At 34.0% G+C, this 16,796-nt stretch overlaps 3 protein-coding genes and 1 pseudogene across 4 annotated transcripts; 1 reads left to right on the top strand and 3 right to left on the bottom strand.

Moving 5' to 3' along the window:
- Window positions 1-450: 450 nt before the first annotated feature.
- On the bottom strand, window positions 451-5,154 carry LOC122585773 (probable glycosyltransferase At5g03795). 2 transcript variants are annotated; one of them, XM_043757896.1, is made up of 5 exons: window positions 5,065-5,154; window positions 3,250-3,875; window positions 2,541-2,671; window positions 2,097-2,451; window positions 451-1,364 (listed from the first exon to the last, which is right to left on the bottom strand). In XM_043757896.1, the coding sequence occupies exons 2-5, from the start codon at window positions 3,826-3,828 to the stop codon at window positions 699-701; spliced, it is 1,731 nt and encodes a 576-aa protein (XP_043613831.1). In that variant the 5' UTR covers window positions 3,829-3,875; window positions 5,065-5,154; the 3' UTR covers window positions 451-698. The 2 variants fall into 2 exon arrangements, with proteins under 2 accessions (XP_043613831.1, XP_043613832.1); XM_043757897.1 differs by lacking the exon at window positions 5,065-5,154 and having other exon boundaries at window positions 3,250-3,877.
- Window positions 5,155-7,797: 2,643 nt separating this feature from the next.
- On the top strand, window positions 7,798-8,957 carry LOC122594885. The gene is made up of 3 exons (XM_043767188.1): window positions 7,798-8,055; window positions 8,157-8,356; window positions 8,462-8,957. Exons 1-3 carry the CDS (start codon window positions 7,798-7,800, stop codon window positions 8,955-8,957), a joined length of 954 nt encoding a protein of 317 aa, XP_043623123.1.
- Window positions 8,958-9,203: 246 nt separating this feature from the next.
- LOC122594897 lies at window positions 9,204-11,411 on the bottom strand (annotated as a pseudogene).
- Window positions 11,412-13,489: 2,078 nt separating this feature from the next.
- Window positions 13,490-16,574, bottom strand: LOC122585752 (carotenoid 9,10(9',10')-cleavage dioxygenase 1-like). The gene is made up of 11 exons (XM_043757879.1): window positions 16,415-16,574; window positions 16,183-16,323; window positions 15,977-16,079; window positions 15,633-15,892; window positions 15,317-15,496; window positions 15,145-15,223; window positions 14,969-15,050; window positions 14,827-14,889; window positions 14,576-14,714; window positions 13,842-14,348; window positions 13,490-13,732 (listed from the first exon to the last, which is right to left on the bottom strand). Exons 1-11 carry the CDS (start codon window positions 16,532-16,534, stop codon window positions 13,622-13,624), a joined length of 1,785 nt encoding a protein of 594 aa, XP_043613814.1. The 5' UTR covers window positions 16,535-16,574; the 3' UTR covers window positions 13,490-13,621.
- Window positions 16,575-16,796: the final 222 nt, after the last annotated feature.

Below are 16,796 nucleotides of genomic sequence, written 5' to 3' on the forward strand. Positions count from 1 at the left end.
ACAACTAAATACGGTGTAGTTAGTAGTGTAGGTTATTGATGGAAACAAATTGATAATAACCAGGCAATGTAGAAATTTTAAGAGCTTAGGATATATGGTGTAACCGTGTAAGGGTATTATAGGTGGCAAGCATTTTTTTTTGTTTCTTTTCTTTTAGGTTATTTCAAATTGATTTTTCAGTTTATATACTTAAAATTATTTTTTATTACCAATAGAAAATATTATTGACTTGTATTGTTAAACGTGTGTTTTAGTTTCTGTGTTTAAATGATTAGAAATGATAATATATTTGAGAAAGAAAAGAAAAAAATGTCATTAATAGTAGTAGTATGTTTTAGGATAATCTAATGGTGAAAGAGGTAATGTGCCATTAATGAGATAGTAAAAAAGAGGGGAAAGAAGTGTACATTGTTGTGAACCAAGTACTAACAAGACAGTAAGAAACATATATCGTAAATAGTAAATAATAAAATCTACTTTCTTACTTATCAAAAGTTATGCAATTTATACAATGCTTTACAATAATGATTTCTTGTGCTGAGCGAATAAAACTAGGTACATCTATGCACATCTGTATATATGTATGAGATATTAATGAAGAGAAAAAATAGATGGCAACCAATTTCTTAATAGTCAGCTCTCTATATGCAAATTTGTAAATCAATGTTTTATATGCTTGTTGCTCAAAAGTTGTGTACCTAAAGATTTACTCTAAAAACTCTGTTGTACCAAATTGAATGAAGTATCATATGGAAGATATCATACTTCTCAGGCTTAACATGCCAAAGAAAATGCCGCCGTACCTGTTGTACCCTCTGCTGCATCGCCGAGTACTTCGTGTTTGAAATCGAAAGGAGAATGTTCTTCAAATCTGGTATATCTTTCTCCTTTACAAAAACCGCAAATGATTCCCAATTCAAAACTTCGAATAAAGGCGGGACAAAATTGTCTGATATAATAACTGGAACACACTCATAATAAATAGCCTCCACCACTCTAGGACTATTGACTTCATAGCCCTTTGCACATATACAATACTTGCTACTCTTCATGTACTGTATATATACGTTATTGTGTTTAGATTTTGGAAGCTTCCCGAATATTTTCATGTCAGGGTCTTTGTTTAGCCAGTGTTGTAAAAGAACTGGACGCAGGTCACCGTGCATCCGACCTGCAAAGAATGCAAGGGTTGAGCGTTGAGAAGCGGGTTCCCCACCAAATTGTCTTGAAGGGTTTTTAGGTGAACTAATAAGTGTTTCTGGTAAAGCAACGTCTTTTCCTAATTTGAATCCTTCTCTTTTGACATCTGAATTGCATAAAGCCCTTATGCAAGTATCCATATAAGTTCTTGTTATGGATGGAGCCTGAAATGAATAAATTGGAAGCCATTGTATTCAAATTGTCACTAGTAAAGAACTAGAGATAAAATGTGTCCATAACTTTGTGATCATTCCAGTAATGTCAAGTATAGAAGCTTTATCATACAATTTGCTATGGCCAGATGAAAACTTACTCCAGTGCAGATATCCGAATAACAGGATTTGACAAGCATTTTGTTGAAGAAAATAGAACTCTTAAATATGCAAGAGGGAATCGAGACAAGATGGAAGACACTTCAAGAACTCTTAACAATGCAAAGTAACATAACTAAAGGTGGCGGCTTTTATTTTTCCATTAATGTCGCTCAAAGTGTAACTTTATATTTTTATACATAAAACCTCCTAACTATTGCAAAAAAATGGCTTTTTCAGTTATATTAGACTCCCTAGGTAGACAAAAATGTTCTTAGGAGACACTGAACTTGACCCTTTATGAACAATTCCAACCCACCCATAATGTCAATTCATGGATATATGTGGGTCAAACGGGTCGCTCAAAGTGTAATATTAATACGTAAACCCTCCCGATGACCCAATTCATTTTTATTCATAGATTAAAATAGCTTTTGAATCATATAGACACACTAGTTATTAATTTGGACAAAAAGTGTTTAGGACTTGGGAGTCAATGGACCTGAACCATTCTGAACCATTACCAACCCAACCATTTCCTCGCCACATGAAAACATAGGCCACATTGAGGATCTTATATCTTACCCAGTCATGACAACCAACAAAGAAATGATCAGATCCGCCGGTTCGATTCCAGAAATTGTATTTCCCAACAATTAAGTCGAGGTAGCTCTTCAAGTATTCTTCCAAGTTTTTGTTGCTATGCGAGTCAGGAACATACAGTTTTACTTGTAACATTCGAGAGCTAAAAGGTAAGTAGAATAAGTGGGCTTCGTTTGTATTTTTAGTAACAAACTGTTGGCTCCCTTTCATATGCTTCATGAACCATCCTTCAGATGCATATATGCCTTTTAGCACTGCCTGTGGCTGGTGAAATATAGGCCTTTCTCCCTCCTTGTAAATGTATACCTTGAGGGTCTTTTCCATTAATTCATAGCTCCTGGATTTAAATATATGATTATATGTAAAAATTAATGTACAGCCATTTTTAATTACATGACTACTCTAATTTTCAACACATATTCTTACCTCTTAAACCTTGACACGTTAACATAAAGAGAAGGATAAAGTTTAGGATCATTTTCATTGACAGGAGCATTCTCAATCTGCAATTTTGCATCCAGCAATTCTTGATCAACTGCTGAAGACCATCGTGGTTTCTATAAAACAAAGAAGAATTCATATTAAAGCAACCAAAACAGTATTACCTGTAAGTAACTCACTTAAAAAGAATGCATCAAAGTTTAGGCAGATCTTGATTTTCGGCAATAAAAATTGTTTTCACCAAGTACTTTAGAAAAACTAATTGAAGATCATCTTGTAAGTTACATCATTTTCCAGACGCATACAACAAAAAAGTCAACATAATGAAAGTTACTGAAGCATCAGTTGTAACGTCATTATTTGACCAGTCTACCCGGTATCCAGGTTACTTCGATTGTAAGTAACAACCATACCCAATCCCCTCTTCCACGAGGTATGGGGGAGGTGAGGTGTAGACAACCTCACCCCTACCCAAAGGTAGAGGTGCTACTTCCGGAAGGACCTGTGGCCATTTTGCAGGTACTTTAATTCAAACCCTTGACCTCTATGTCCAAAGGCAAGAGTCACTTTAATTGTAACTTTGAAAATAAGTTAACTTTTTATGGTGAAAACAATGTTCTTTACCTAAAGTTGGAATCATCCTTAAGTACTGGTTACTTTTTAAGCAACTTGGCCTGAATAAAAAGTTTAATACCATTGAGCGTGAAGAAGCTCGATTACGAGCTAACATATCATGCATCTCTGAGATTGTCACTATATCCCTTTCATTTGCAGATAATTTGTTGTCTGATTGATCAGGGTCCTTCTGTGATACTTCAGGTTCTTGAAAATCTTTGACCGATTTTGAGGTATCTTTAGCTGGTTTAGATGTGTTCACGTCCAAAACTATTGGAGGATTACTTGGTGCAGGATTAATTGTTTTAGGGAAAGTCGGAGGAGGTGCGGATCTTGGTGGTGATATAATGATTGCAGGAATTGGACTTGAAGCATCTGATATATTCTTTGGTAAGTTCGAATCACTATGCTTAGTCATATTCAAGGCATAAATATGTGTGATGTCCCCAGATATTGGAGGGATCTGTAATGAAGCTTCATACGGGTAGCTACCATTTGCACCTGTTTGAGTTTTGCTTGCAGAGAATAAGGATGAGATGACATCACCGTATGGAAACTCAAAGTATTGAAGCATCATAAACGTTGCAAATACCACTGCTGCAAGCCACACCAATCTCTTTGTTTCCATTAAATTCAGAAGTTGGTGACCCATTGTCATTATTCAGTTGGATAAATGGTTCGTGAAACATAGGGAACCTACCACATCTGCAAGATTACCACTTGAATCTATCACCCTTCTTTTATTCACTAATAGTGTTACCAACACTAACTTCTTAACATGACCACTAGAGAATACATGCAATCAAAAGCAGGGACGGAACTACTCTATAGGCTACCTGTCCTCTTAATAATAAGGCTTTTTCATTAATTTGTTTTCCATTTTTAAGGAAATCGTATTTTCTTTGTTATGATCCGACCATCCGGGTCACCATGATACATGATTCGGCCCGAGTCCATTTATCATGCTAGGCCCATAATATTAAGAATATACTTACCTATTACATTTTGTTGTTCCATGTAAGTATGTAACGAACAGTAGAGGAACTACATTGAAGTTAGGGGTATCCCGGACTATAGGTTCGCTAAATCTATGTATTGTAGGCCCTTTTGAAAAACATTGTGTTTTTAATTGGTAGTACGGGTCAAAGAAATATAGGACACCGGTCAATGTAGCTATCTGTAAACTTTTAACAGATTTTCCTAGCAATGAAACTTATAAAGACGTATTTGTGCAACTGAATGGGAAATGAAAACTAACAAAAAACTCATAAAACTGTTAAAAATAGCCAAAAACTCTTATAACTGTTATAAATAACCAAAAATCCTTATAAACTGTTAAAAAGAGCCAAAAATCCTTATAAACCACTAACAATCGTAACAATCTAGTCGTCAATGTTACATTGCACAAATATAAATCTAGTGTTAAAAAGTTTGTGCCACGATTCCCTTCCTGGTACCAAACAAAAAATGTCCAATTGTATGTTCCAAAATTTTTAGTATTCTTAATATATTCTACAAGTATTATGATGATGTGGTGATGACATAACATACAATAAGTGTTCAAAGTTAGTAAGTGCTAAACACACAAAATTAAAAATAAAAAATAAAAAATGTACAGTCGAGTACATTCTTAATACTGCATCAAAGGAATTTAGAATAATGGGTGCATTAGATTTTTAAGACCCTACCAAGATTAAAAACCTGAAAAACATGATAAATCTTTTATAAAAAAAAAACATCAACAGTATTAAGTATAACAGAAGGAAAAATAATATGTCGGAAATTTTCTCACGGATCTTTGTTGATTAAATTGGTCAATGTTGGTAGACAGAATCATAGTATATGAATTGATGAAATTAAAAATAACAATAGTTGTGTTCTGTGAAATATGTACCTGTAAGAGATCAGACAGCAGCAGCAGCAGCTATGATCTGAAACAAAGAAAGAAAGAAAGTAAGAAAGATTTGTTTTGTGAGACACAAGCTTGTAGCGCAGAAGCAGAGAAGAGAATATATGTGGCTGCTTTGATTGGAAAATGATTAGTTTAATGTAAGTTATACATGTTTCCAGTTTTAGTCCCTTTACTTTCTATTTTTAACGAAGTTGTAGCAAGTAATTGATAAATCATCATTATCATCTTACAAAGAATAAACATTTGGGATGGCATCAAGCGTCATAAGGATAGCAACGACTTTTTCGCCTCGTTCTTCTATTATTTATTTAATAGACTTAATCATTAAGAACTTAAAATATTCAGTCAAATTTCATGTTTTTTTATTAACTTAACAAATAAAAATAATCGTCATTTACCTATTTTTTACTTAATATTTTCAGACATTATTTATACATTCAGCCACTTAATACATTTAACACTTAATGACCAAAAAAAATGGGCCCTAATTGTATATATTTTCACCAGTTTTATTTTTTTCTTAACTTTTTTTTCATTCACAGACAATCCCATGAGTATGGAATTTAGTTTAAAACAAAAATAGTATAAACATGGTGCTACATCATCTAAACTTCTATAATCCTATATAAACCTTCATTTTCTTAAAAAAATTAGTATCCAAACTACTCTTCTCTTTTATAATTAATTACATCTTCACCTAGTATAAATATACAATTATGATACTTTAAATGAAATTTTATACAACATAGATCATTCAACCCGTAAAAACTACACTGTCCACTTTTAAATCAAGTAAGTTTATATTAATAACCACACCGACATTACCAACCGCCGTTACCATTCCGGGCTACATTTCTACTTAAAATTTTATTTGTTTGAAGTTGTATTATTTATTAGTGTTGTCGGCAAAAGAAAAGAAAATAAAATATTGGTCATGGTTGTTAACTCTTAAATTTTGAAGTAGAAATAACTTATAAAGATTTTGTTCATAACAGTGGAAGATAACCTTTTCTACGAATATTAATTAAACATGCAAATTGTGATCAATGTAACAAAAGAATCTTTTCTTTTTTGCATTATTTCACATTGCAAGGGGTGACGTTGACATTATATAAAACATAAGACCGAGGGTATAAAATGGCTTGGTGCACTTGCGTAAAAGGCGCTCATAATTGAAGGCTTTTTTAATTTGATTTAATATATTTTTAATTTCAATTATATTTATAATTTAAATTAAATACTCGTATTAATCTATACTTCATATTAAAACAAACTACCTATTTTTTTTCAACCATTCTACCTTTGAAATACCTATTATACCCTCCTACAAACAAATATCTCTTCCACTCTTTTAAGTGATTTTCCCGTACTACCCTTCCATCTATTTCTCAATGTCTATCTCTAATCCTCTTCTCTCTTGCTATCGCCTGAACCCTAATATAAAAAATAGTTTTATCTCGACGGCAATTAACATCAACCTTCAAAAAGATTGGTTTCACGTGTCCCTCGCTCTCTCTGTTTAACTGCAAGAAGGTACCGACACATTTAACCATCACCTTTTCAAAGGTACCGTTGCATCGCGTGGGTACTCATCTAGTCAATTAAATTAGTAATGCTCCGTAAAAGGTGCACTTGTGTTTTTCAAAACTTACTATTTATAAAAAAGCACATGAATTGTCCTTCCTTCCAAAATAGTGAAATATTCCGTAATACGGAGTATGAATTTTTATATATATATATATATATATATATATATATATTTTTTAATATTCAAAAGATTTTATTAATCGATGAATAGCGAGAAGCTAAAATTATCAAACAGAATAATTTATGGACATCTGATATTAATGTCTTTTCTGAGATTCAAAAATTTGAAATTTTGTTGCTCTATATAGAAATCGAATATGCCCAATTGGAATTTTGTACGTAGTATACTGTATATTGTGTGACATTAGTAGTTGGTAATTGGTAACTCGTACTACAAAATATAAGATATGGACAGGAGAGCTGCAAGTCATGTATACACATTACACACAAACTAATTACTAATTATCAACACATTATCCATACATCGATGTATATTTAGTAACAATCGTTATAGACTTATCCGCATAAAAGCTCCATGAAAACCACACGGCACTCGACTTGGCAATGTGATAATCGCAACTGGCTCACTTGTAAACTTCTTAGCATCTACTAGTTATAATAACCTGAAAGCCCGAATTTTCAGATAATTATTAGGGCGGTGCTTATAACAACTTCTCCCGAGCGTCTTTGAAGGCCCAAGACGCGGACGGCTATAGGCCGTGATCGTCCAAGCGTTAGTGTCCTCCGGATTGTTCTTGGGGAAGAAGTTCGAAGACGTTCAAAAGTGGGACCCTATTAGCCGTTTGATTTTTGTTTTTTTTGTAACGGTAATTTTTTCTTTTCTTATTTAAACACTAACTTTATTCTCATTTTAACACACAAACAATTCATCAAACAAACTTCTCATTTCATTTTACATAAACATTTCATTTCAAACACCACCCAAATTATGTCTAGTTCATCAGCAAGTGATGAATTCAATTTCCTTTGCAACACCGCTACACAAATAAACACGCTATTTAACAAGAGATTGCATACGTCGTTTTGATCTTTGTAACGAAGAAGAATCAAACGATAACGCGTTTGGTTCACGTGTTCCTAGAACCAGAAGGGTTTTATCACGAGATCATGCCGGATCCGTGGCACGTTTATGGAATAATTACTTTTCCGATGCACCAACGTTCCCGGTCGATTATTTCCGACGAAGATTTCGAATGCGCAAACATATGTTTATCCGCATATGCCAAGCTATACACAGCTTTAGCGCCATCGAACCCCTACCCAAACACTTTCAGTTTTTTCAAAAAAATCAAACCAATTGCTCTGGTAGGCATGGTTTCAACATTTTCCAAAAATGTACTTCCGCCATACGTCAACTGGCATATGGTGCTAATCCCGACCAACTAGATGAGTTCTTGCATATGGGTCGTGCGACTTGAATGGAATGTTTAAATAACTTTTGTAAGTGTGTTTATTATTTATATCAGAATGAGTACTTGAGAAGGCCGACAAGTGAAGATGTCCAACGTTTGGTAAGTAAGCATGAACAGATACATGGTTTTCCTGGTATGCTTGGTATTATTGATTGTATGCATTGGGGTTGGAGAAATTGTCCGGTGGCTTGGCAAGGGCAGTACACACGAGGCGACAAAGGACATCCAGCGATCATGCTTAAAGCAATAGCTTCGTATGATTTGTGGATTTGGCATGCTTACTTTGGCCCCGCAGGTTCGAACAACGACATCAACGTCCTTAATGAATCAGATTTGTTCAAAGATTTGCTCCAAGGTAGGGCTCCTGCACTCCAATATACTGTTAACGGTGAAGAGTTTACCAAGGGATATTATCTAGCTGACGGTATTTATCCGGAATGGGTGACACTAGTCAAGTCTTTTAAATCCCCGATGGATCCAAAGAGTGGAAAGTTCAAACGCTATCAAGAGGCTGCAAGAAAGGATGTCGAACGAGCTTTCGGAGTGCTTCAAGGTCGTTGGGCAATCCTTAAACATAATGCCCGCCCGTTTTCGGTGAACAAAATAAAACGTATTATGTATGCTTGTGTTATTCTACACAACATGATTGTTCAAGACAACGGTAACGCAATATCCGACTTTGAGGAAGATTATTTGTCCGATCCAACTAATGTGACAACACGTACGTGGGATGAAAGGGTTGCAACGCAAATGCGGGCCTTCAGGGAGTTACGTGATAGAAGGACGTACCATCGACTTCGCAATGCTCTAGTGGAACATGTTTGGAACCTCCCGGAAAATTACCGTCGACGTTGATGATGTTTTATTAATGTTAAGTTTTTATTATGTCTAGGATCGTAACTTTTCAAATAAATGTTTTAATGTGTTTTTTTTATTTGAATTGTGTTTTTTAAATAAATGTTGTAATGTATTTTTTTTATTTGAATGGTGTTTTTTAAATAAATGTTGTAATGTGTTATTAATAATAAAAGTATTTTATTTGAATGGTGTTTTTTTGGTATAAAAATAAAATAAAATAAATGAGGATATGGCGAAGAAGTTCTAAAGAAGTTGTCCTTATAGGTTTCACAAAACTTCTATAGAACGTGGTATGATGCTTACGGGCCTCCAGATAAAGTCGTTTAAAGTCTATGGTTAAGGGGAAATCCAGTATAACATTGTATCTGCAAAAGGTAATATTGACTCAACTTAGAAGACAAATGACTATCATTTTGAATCTAGTAGACTTTACCTTATTGTAACGCCAATTTCATGGCTAAGAATACACCTTTCAAATTTAAAATCTGCTTTGTGAACTAGTTTACTTCCATCGGCTGCATAGAAATCAACATTGTAAAAACAAGTACAAAATGGAACTATAAACCAAAAAAAATGACTTTAAGTACCTGAGATGATACCAATCTTAAAAAAAAGTTTTTGGTGCGTTTACACCCATATATCATTACAAGCTCCCTGGAACCTGGAGCTTTCTATTTGTTTAAAAAAATGTACTTTAAGCTATACCGTGAACAGAAGTGTATAGTTATTTATCTGTTGACAAACTTTCACCTTCGGGTGTGCTGTAAATGTTCGGTTCCAAGATCCATTGATATCCGAGTTTCCAAGCGTATTTAGTGTTTGAATGTCAATCTCTTGAGGCATATGGTCCTCAGAAGTTGAGTAAAATTTACCCGCGTGCACAAAAACACTAGTATTGCTGAACAGTTTGTTGGGTGTCCCAAATCTCATCTGCACAAATATATCATCAAAAAGATCGTTGAATACCAGAGGGCCATGACCGGACTGTGAGGTGACTTGTTAACCAAGAGGTTGTGGGTTTGGTCTCATGGTAGACAAATTGTAAATATTTGTAGATTGTGTGGAATATATACATGCATTTCAATGAAAAAGCAAATAAAGATCGTTCAATACTTGGAACCGATGCTGGGAATTAGGCGTAAAAACTTACCAAGTTGAGAAAAATAGCTGATAAAACAGCAGGATAGTTGCCTTCAATGGGAGGAAGAAAGGCAGGTTTGTCTCTTTGTTTCTCCATCTTGAATGTATCTGTTTCGACATACTTATTGTTATAGGAAACTCTCCATTTACCATCACTTTCTCTCTTCAAGTACAAAGCATGAATCATTCCTTCTCCTTCTACCGATATGTGACTTGATTTCCCAAATATCGATTTCGCTGTCTTAAACCCTCCAAAAACAGGATTTGAACCTTTAAAGTTTTGAACAGTAATTGTTAGTACACTTAAACCAAATACAGAAAGAACATAACTGTTTCTGGCCATTCCTTACCATTTCTTACGTAAACACCCTCTGGAAAACCATTCGGAATGATTCCTTGTACATCGTTAACATGAATGGCTTCTCCTATCTCTTCCACCGGACAAAAGTTACTCTATGGGTATGTTTGGCAAAAGTAGTTGTAGCTGTTAGCTGTAACTTTTAATTAGAGCTATAAGTTGTAGCTTTTCATCAAAGTTGTTAGCATGAGCTATTATTTTTAGTGGTGTTTGACACGCTAGTTGTAGCTGTAATAAAATATAAAATAAATATAAAAAATATATTTAAAAAAAACATTTTTTTGTATGTATATATAGATAAAATACCAACTTAACTTGCATATATAAAAGAGAGTAAAAAAATTTTCATACCTAAACTTTGACATATATATGAATGACAGCGACATTCCATAACCATTATCAGTTTATGTACAATCTATACAAATTTTTGGTATATTAAACTATAAACTGGTAGAGTGAGAACATGTTAAATTTATATAACTATTATACGAAAAGCTTGGAGCTTTTGTTCAAACGTTAGTATCAACAACGTTTCATAAAAGAGCTTTTCACCGAGCTTAAAAGCTTAAAGCTTTTCCAACCAAGCAAAGTTTTTTAAATTATAAGAGTTTTTAGTTTAAAATGAAAAGCTAAAGCTCCTGAAACGGTTTTGAAAAGCTTGTGCCAAACATAGCCTATGATCACATTATTATATTAAAAATTTTAAGCCCATGTTGATGATATTTCTCATGAATGAAGAAAAGAAAAATGATTGACTTGTGATGTGCATACATTATTGATTAGTATGCAGTGTATACAAACAATATACCTCTATTACCTGAGATGGGAGCGTTCGGGTGATCGATATAACATAACACTGAATTCGTTAAAGCGTCTAATAAATCCATTGACGCATTCTTGATAATAGCACGGGGAAATTGTAACGTTAAGCGTATATTCTGCAAGCCACCCATGAATGGCTGTAGCTAGGTTGATATTCGATATCATATTATCATTAGGCTTTATTGTAGATAGTGAAAATGTGAGATCATCACGAAAGAGAAACAGAAAATAACCTGGAAACTTGACAAAAGTTGGTGTTTTAACTGATCAAAGGAGGTGACTGAAGGCTTTTGAACACCACATTTCACCTGAAATATGGTTCTGCTGCAAGCCACCGTGGCTAGTTCGTGAGACCTTATTTACTTTTGATAACTGTATGTACGTAACTATGTGTGTGTATATATATATATATATAGATTTTCCTATATACATAAACATTGGCGGACTTACCCTTGGACATGTAAGTATTTAATAGCTCTAAGAAACAACAAAGAACATGGAAAGGTATCTAGCTAAAAGAATAAGACTGCACCGGCTCTGTATATGTAGGAAACAATGGATACCCGGCCGTCTCAAGTAATCCAATCTGTGAGACTTTAACATACACCCTTGACCCTTCTGGATCTCCGAGTTCCTCTCAGATACTATCCTTTCTTGCCGCTTAGGTGTTTCAAGTTAGAGGAGTGGTTTCTGGAATATCATTGCCGAAGTTGTCGATTCCCTGGAACAAAAGTTGTTATATTGTTTACTAAGAACCAAATGAACTTCCTTCGTTCAGTTATTATTATTATTTTTACTGTAGTATCTATGGACCTGCAGTAAACCTTTCTCCTTGTCCAGTTGTACTGATGTTACATTACTATTTTGATGCCTCATGAGGTTCTTTCAGAAGTGTAGCTTTTTGTTAAATACTTTTGGGCTACAGACATTGAAAAGATATATACATGTTTGTTGTTGACTTTCTTTTCATAAAGTTACTCTTTACCCGTCCTATTTTAAATATCTTAAGTTGACTTTCTGGGTCTTTTATTTCCAACTTTGACCATGAATATTTTTGGTTGTGTTGTATAATAGTTGATGTAAATTATATGAATAAATTGAGTTTTAAATGTATTTTTATTGATATAATTTTCTTGAGGAACAATACAACACAAACAATAATATGTATGGTCAAAATTATACGAGTACTGTAGAAAAAATAAACATTAAAAGTCAAACTACTTTTCCATCTAAATAAAGATAAAAAAAAATATATATATGGCATTGTATCATTAAAAGCTTTAGTAGTTACATTTATAATGCAATGAAAGGATTCATAAATAGGCGAAACAGTGAGAGTTGTAATTTTGTAATTGTTAAATCTAAAATTCATCAAGAAATGTGCTTAAAACGTGTTGTCACATAAAAAGAGAATGACCCTGAGTACTGATGATATTATTTCTCGAACGTAAAGAAACACTGAAAAAGTCTCGCGTAAGAGAAGATCAAGTTAAACCGAATGCTACTATATATTGCGAGGAGAAATGCCAAATGCAGATTCATTAATTAGTTACATGAAGAATTTGTGATGAGACTAATGAAACTGATATCTGTCATGACGAAAAGAAGGTTGATAAAGATGAGACTAATGAAACTGAAATTTGTCATGACGAGTTTATATATGTTGACAAAACTGTTTGAATGTTGGAGTCTAACTGAAAGATGAAAAATCATAGTGGGTGCAGTGTTAGATTACAAAGCTTCAGTATACGTGTTGAATAGGCCTGACAAAATGGGCGGGGCGGGCGGGTTTGGGTAACGGGTAGAAACGGGTGCGGGTCAAAATGGTTGAAATACCATTTGAACCCGTTATGAGTTTTATTCTTCACCCAATCAAACCCAAAGAGAAAAGAATTTTAACGAAAGTTGCCCAAATTTGTAAATATGGGTAAGAGTTGCCAGGTCTAGTTTTTAATGATCGAACTATGCTTAACTCATTTAACGGGAAGGGATCATGAGATATTAGGAGGTTTTGGTAAGGAAGAATTTGTTGACTATCGACCCAAATCTTATGTATGAAAGTATTGTCTCTGCCCCAGACATTGATATATAGAAAAAAGTCATATGTTAAGTTAAAGGTTTTTTTACTCTACAAGACCATATTCTCACTTGAAAAGGTGTTTTTTTTTTCCTCATCATTTGCCTATTGAAACATTCTGATGACGACTTCTTCTTGTATAAAAATACATGATCGAAATACAAGATCTGAACAGGGAAATTCTAAGTCCCATATTAACACGGACTACTTTTTCAACACTGTGTGTGTACATTGATCTGTTCATAATTACTATACTATCATCCATCACAAGGTTAATGGGATGAACGCTCCATGAAAACCATAAGGCACTCGATGTGGCAATGTGATAATCGCGACCGGCTCACTTGTAAACTTCTTTGCATCTACTATAATAGCCTGAAAAACCAAATTTCCAAACCACTGATTATATATTTTAATCGATCACTACGTACTAGTAGTATTCCCTTCTAGTTAAAATAAATAAGAGTAATTAATAAAACCTTACCCGAGATATATCCAATTGCTCATCATGTACAAAGGCAATCAGCCAACCATCATCTTCTTCTAGACCTCCAGATTTTGCCACAAATGCAGAACCTGTGCAAAATGTGTTTGGTGGAAATTTATGGTACTCCGTTTTTACATAATCTTGCTGTTTTGTGTCTTCCAAATGCAGTTTCACAAGTCCTCCATATTTAGCCATGCCTGAAATTGAGCTCGCGTCCAAATCAACAGTTTGGGCATACCCATATTTGTTTTTAAGACCCACAAAATTTTCATTGACCATTGGGAAATCTATTGAATGTGATTTTCCTGTGAGATATCGTTCCTTCACCTCTCCAGTCTTCATATTTAATCTCCATTCATAAGCCTGTGAGATGAATGATTCATCTGCACTGAAATCTGTGTCACATTCTTGCTTGAAACGTCTTGAAAACCACTCAAACTTATTCAACCCGATATCTGGTCCTGGTATAATCGAGTTCTTAGCTCTACATGCCCACATGATTACCTGTTAATTATGATTCATGTATTTAAGTTAACAATCAATGAGTTATATTAGTGTTGAAGGGGTCCTGTAAACACTTAATCATTATGTCCATTTTTCATGTTCAATTTTCTAAATATTATTATAAAAGGGCTACATTATATTATACAACTTGAATAATCAATTCAATCTTATAAACAAGAATCCAGAGACTTAAGTACAAAACTGAAACAGGATGAATTAGTCCTAACCTCATCGCCGTCTTCGTAAGTATTAATGAGATGAAACACACAACATGTTTTCACTTGGAACCACTTAACGCTGTCTCCATCACCATAGCGTGGCATCACCCCAATTCTCGCGTATCCCTCTTTATTATATTTTATTAATCTGCAAATAGTTATAACCAAATTTACATGATCAACTAATTATAATCAGTCAACATATATATATATATATATATATATATATGAGAAACTTTACAGTAAATAATGACACTTACGGGCCTCCATTTACAAGTCGTAATAAGTCTATAGTCAATGGGAAATCAAGTATAACATTGTATCTGCAAAAGGTTATACATATACTTTAATTAGATTCAAATAAATTGGAGGCTATAAAAAATTTATTATCGTGAAATATACCTCATTGTAACTCCAATATCATGGCAAAGGCTACACCTTTCAAATTTTAGATCTGCTTTGTGAACCAGTTTGTTTCCATCAGCTGCATAGAGATTATTGATCTATATCATGAATGCTTATTTAAACAAAATGTAAGTATAAGCCAAAAAAATTTTTAAAAAAAGTGATTCAAGAACCTGAAATGATGCCAATCTCAAAGAAAGGTTTGATTGCGTTTACACCCATCATAACAAGCTCCCCAGATCCTGGAGCTTTCTACTGGCACAAAACATGTTGTTTAAGTTTTAGATACTAAGAATGAGTTGATGATTTATATGTCAAGTTTGGATCTTGAAGAGCATTTTTCACCTTTGGGTGTGCTGTAAATGGCCGATTCCAAGATTTATCAACGTCCCAGTTACCTAATGTTTTGAGTGTTCTAATGTTTATCTCTTGAGGCTTATGGTTCTCGGCTGATGAATAAACCTTTCCCGAATGCTCAAAAACACTTGTATTGCTTAGCAATTTGTTGACTGTTCCGAATCTCATCTAAGCATGCAATTCATTTAAAAAGATCATTTCTAATGATAGGCTTTTTTTTTTATTTATTTTAAAAAAAGTTTGCACCAAAGTGTTAGCCCAATTTTGAAACCAGTGCTGCTTTGAATTAGGCCAAGAAACATACCAAATTGAGCAAATAAGCTGATAAAATAGCAGGAGAATCGCCTTCAATGGCAGGAAGAAAAGAAGGCTTGTTTCGTTGTTTCTCCATCTTGAATGTATCAGTTTCTACATGCTTATTGTTGTAAGAAACAGTCCATCTACCATCAGTTTCTTTCTTGAAATATATAGCATGAAGCATTCCTTCCCCTTCTACCCAAATGTGACTTGATCTTCCAAAAATCGATTTTGTTGTCTTAAGCCCTCCAAATAGAGGATTCGGACCTTCATATTTGAAGTACATAAAATCAATAATACTTCTACATACTAAACAAACACAAATGTACAAATTGTGTTTTAATTACATACCATTTCTTATGTAAACACCCTCCGTAAAACCATTTGGAATCGTTCCTTGTATATCATTGACATTGACGGGTTCTCCCATCTCTTCCACGGGACCAAAGTTACTCTTTGTTCAGAATATATATAAAAAGAGTATATAGTTAAGTCCCCAATCACCAATATTTGTTGAACTTTTCGATGTGAGAGCGGGCTATTACAGTATATATTACCTGAGATGGGTGTGACGGATGGTCCATAAACTGGAACACAGAATCCGTACAAGCGTCTAGTAATTCTGTAGAAGTTTTCTTGATCATGCCCCCGGGAACTTGTAATTTTATCGAAATCTTGTGCAAGTTACTCACAAATGGCTGGTCATCCAAATTCGACATGTTAATTAGTACTTATATTGTTTGTCTTAAAGTTTGATCAAATACAGAAAGAGTGAGATATTAGAATTACCTGAATAGATGATAAGAGTTGGCTTTTAAATTGATCAAGAGTAGTAGTAACTGATGTTGGCTTCTGATGAGCACAACAATGCACCTGATGAATGGCATTGATCATGGTCCAAGCCATCATGATGGCTGGGCTGGTTATTCTTTCAATTCTTGGAAGTTATGTTGTCTGTATATTTGGCAAATGACAATTATTGTTTATATACATATACACACTATTGACTTAGTTTGATTAATCCTACATCTCCAGAAGTCATCGAAGGTTCTAATAAGTCAAAATTGGCTGATAAGGTGTGGCGGGAGAATCAATAGATTAACAGATATTGATAAGTGACTAATAAAATTTAGCTATGCACAAATTATTTTATTAAGTACTCTGTATTTCA

Source organism: Erigeron canadensis, chromosome 1 (assembly GCF_010389155.1).
Source record: "Erigeron canadensis isolate Cc75 chromosome 1, C_canadensis_v1, whole genome shotgun sequence".
Taxonomy (NCBI): domain Eukaryota; kingdom Viridiplantae; phylum Streptophyta; class Magnoliopsida; order Asterales; family Asteraceae; genus Erigeron; species Erigeron canadensis.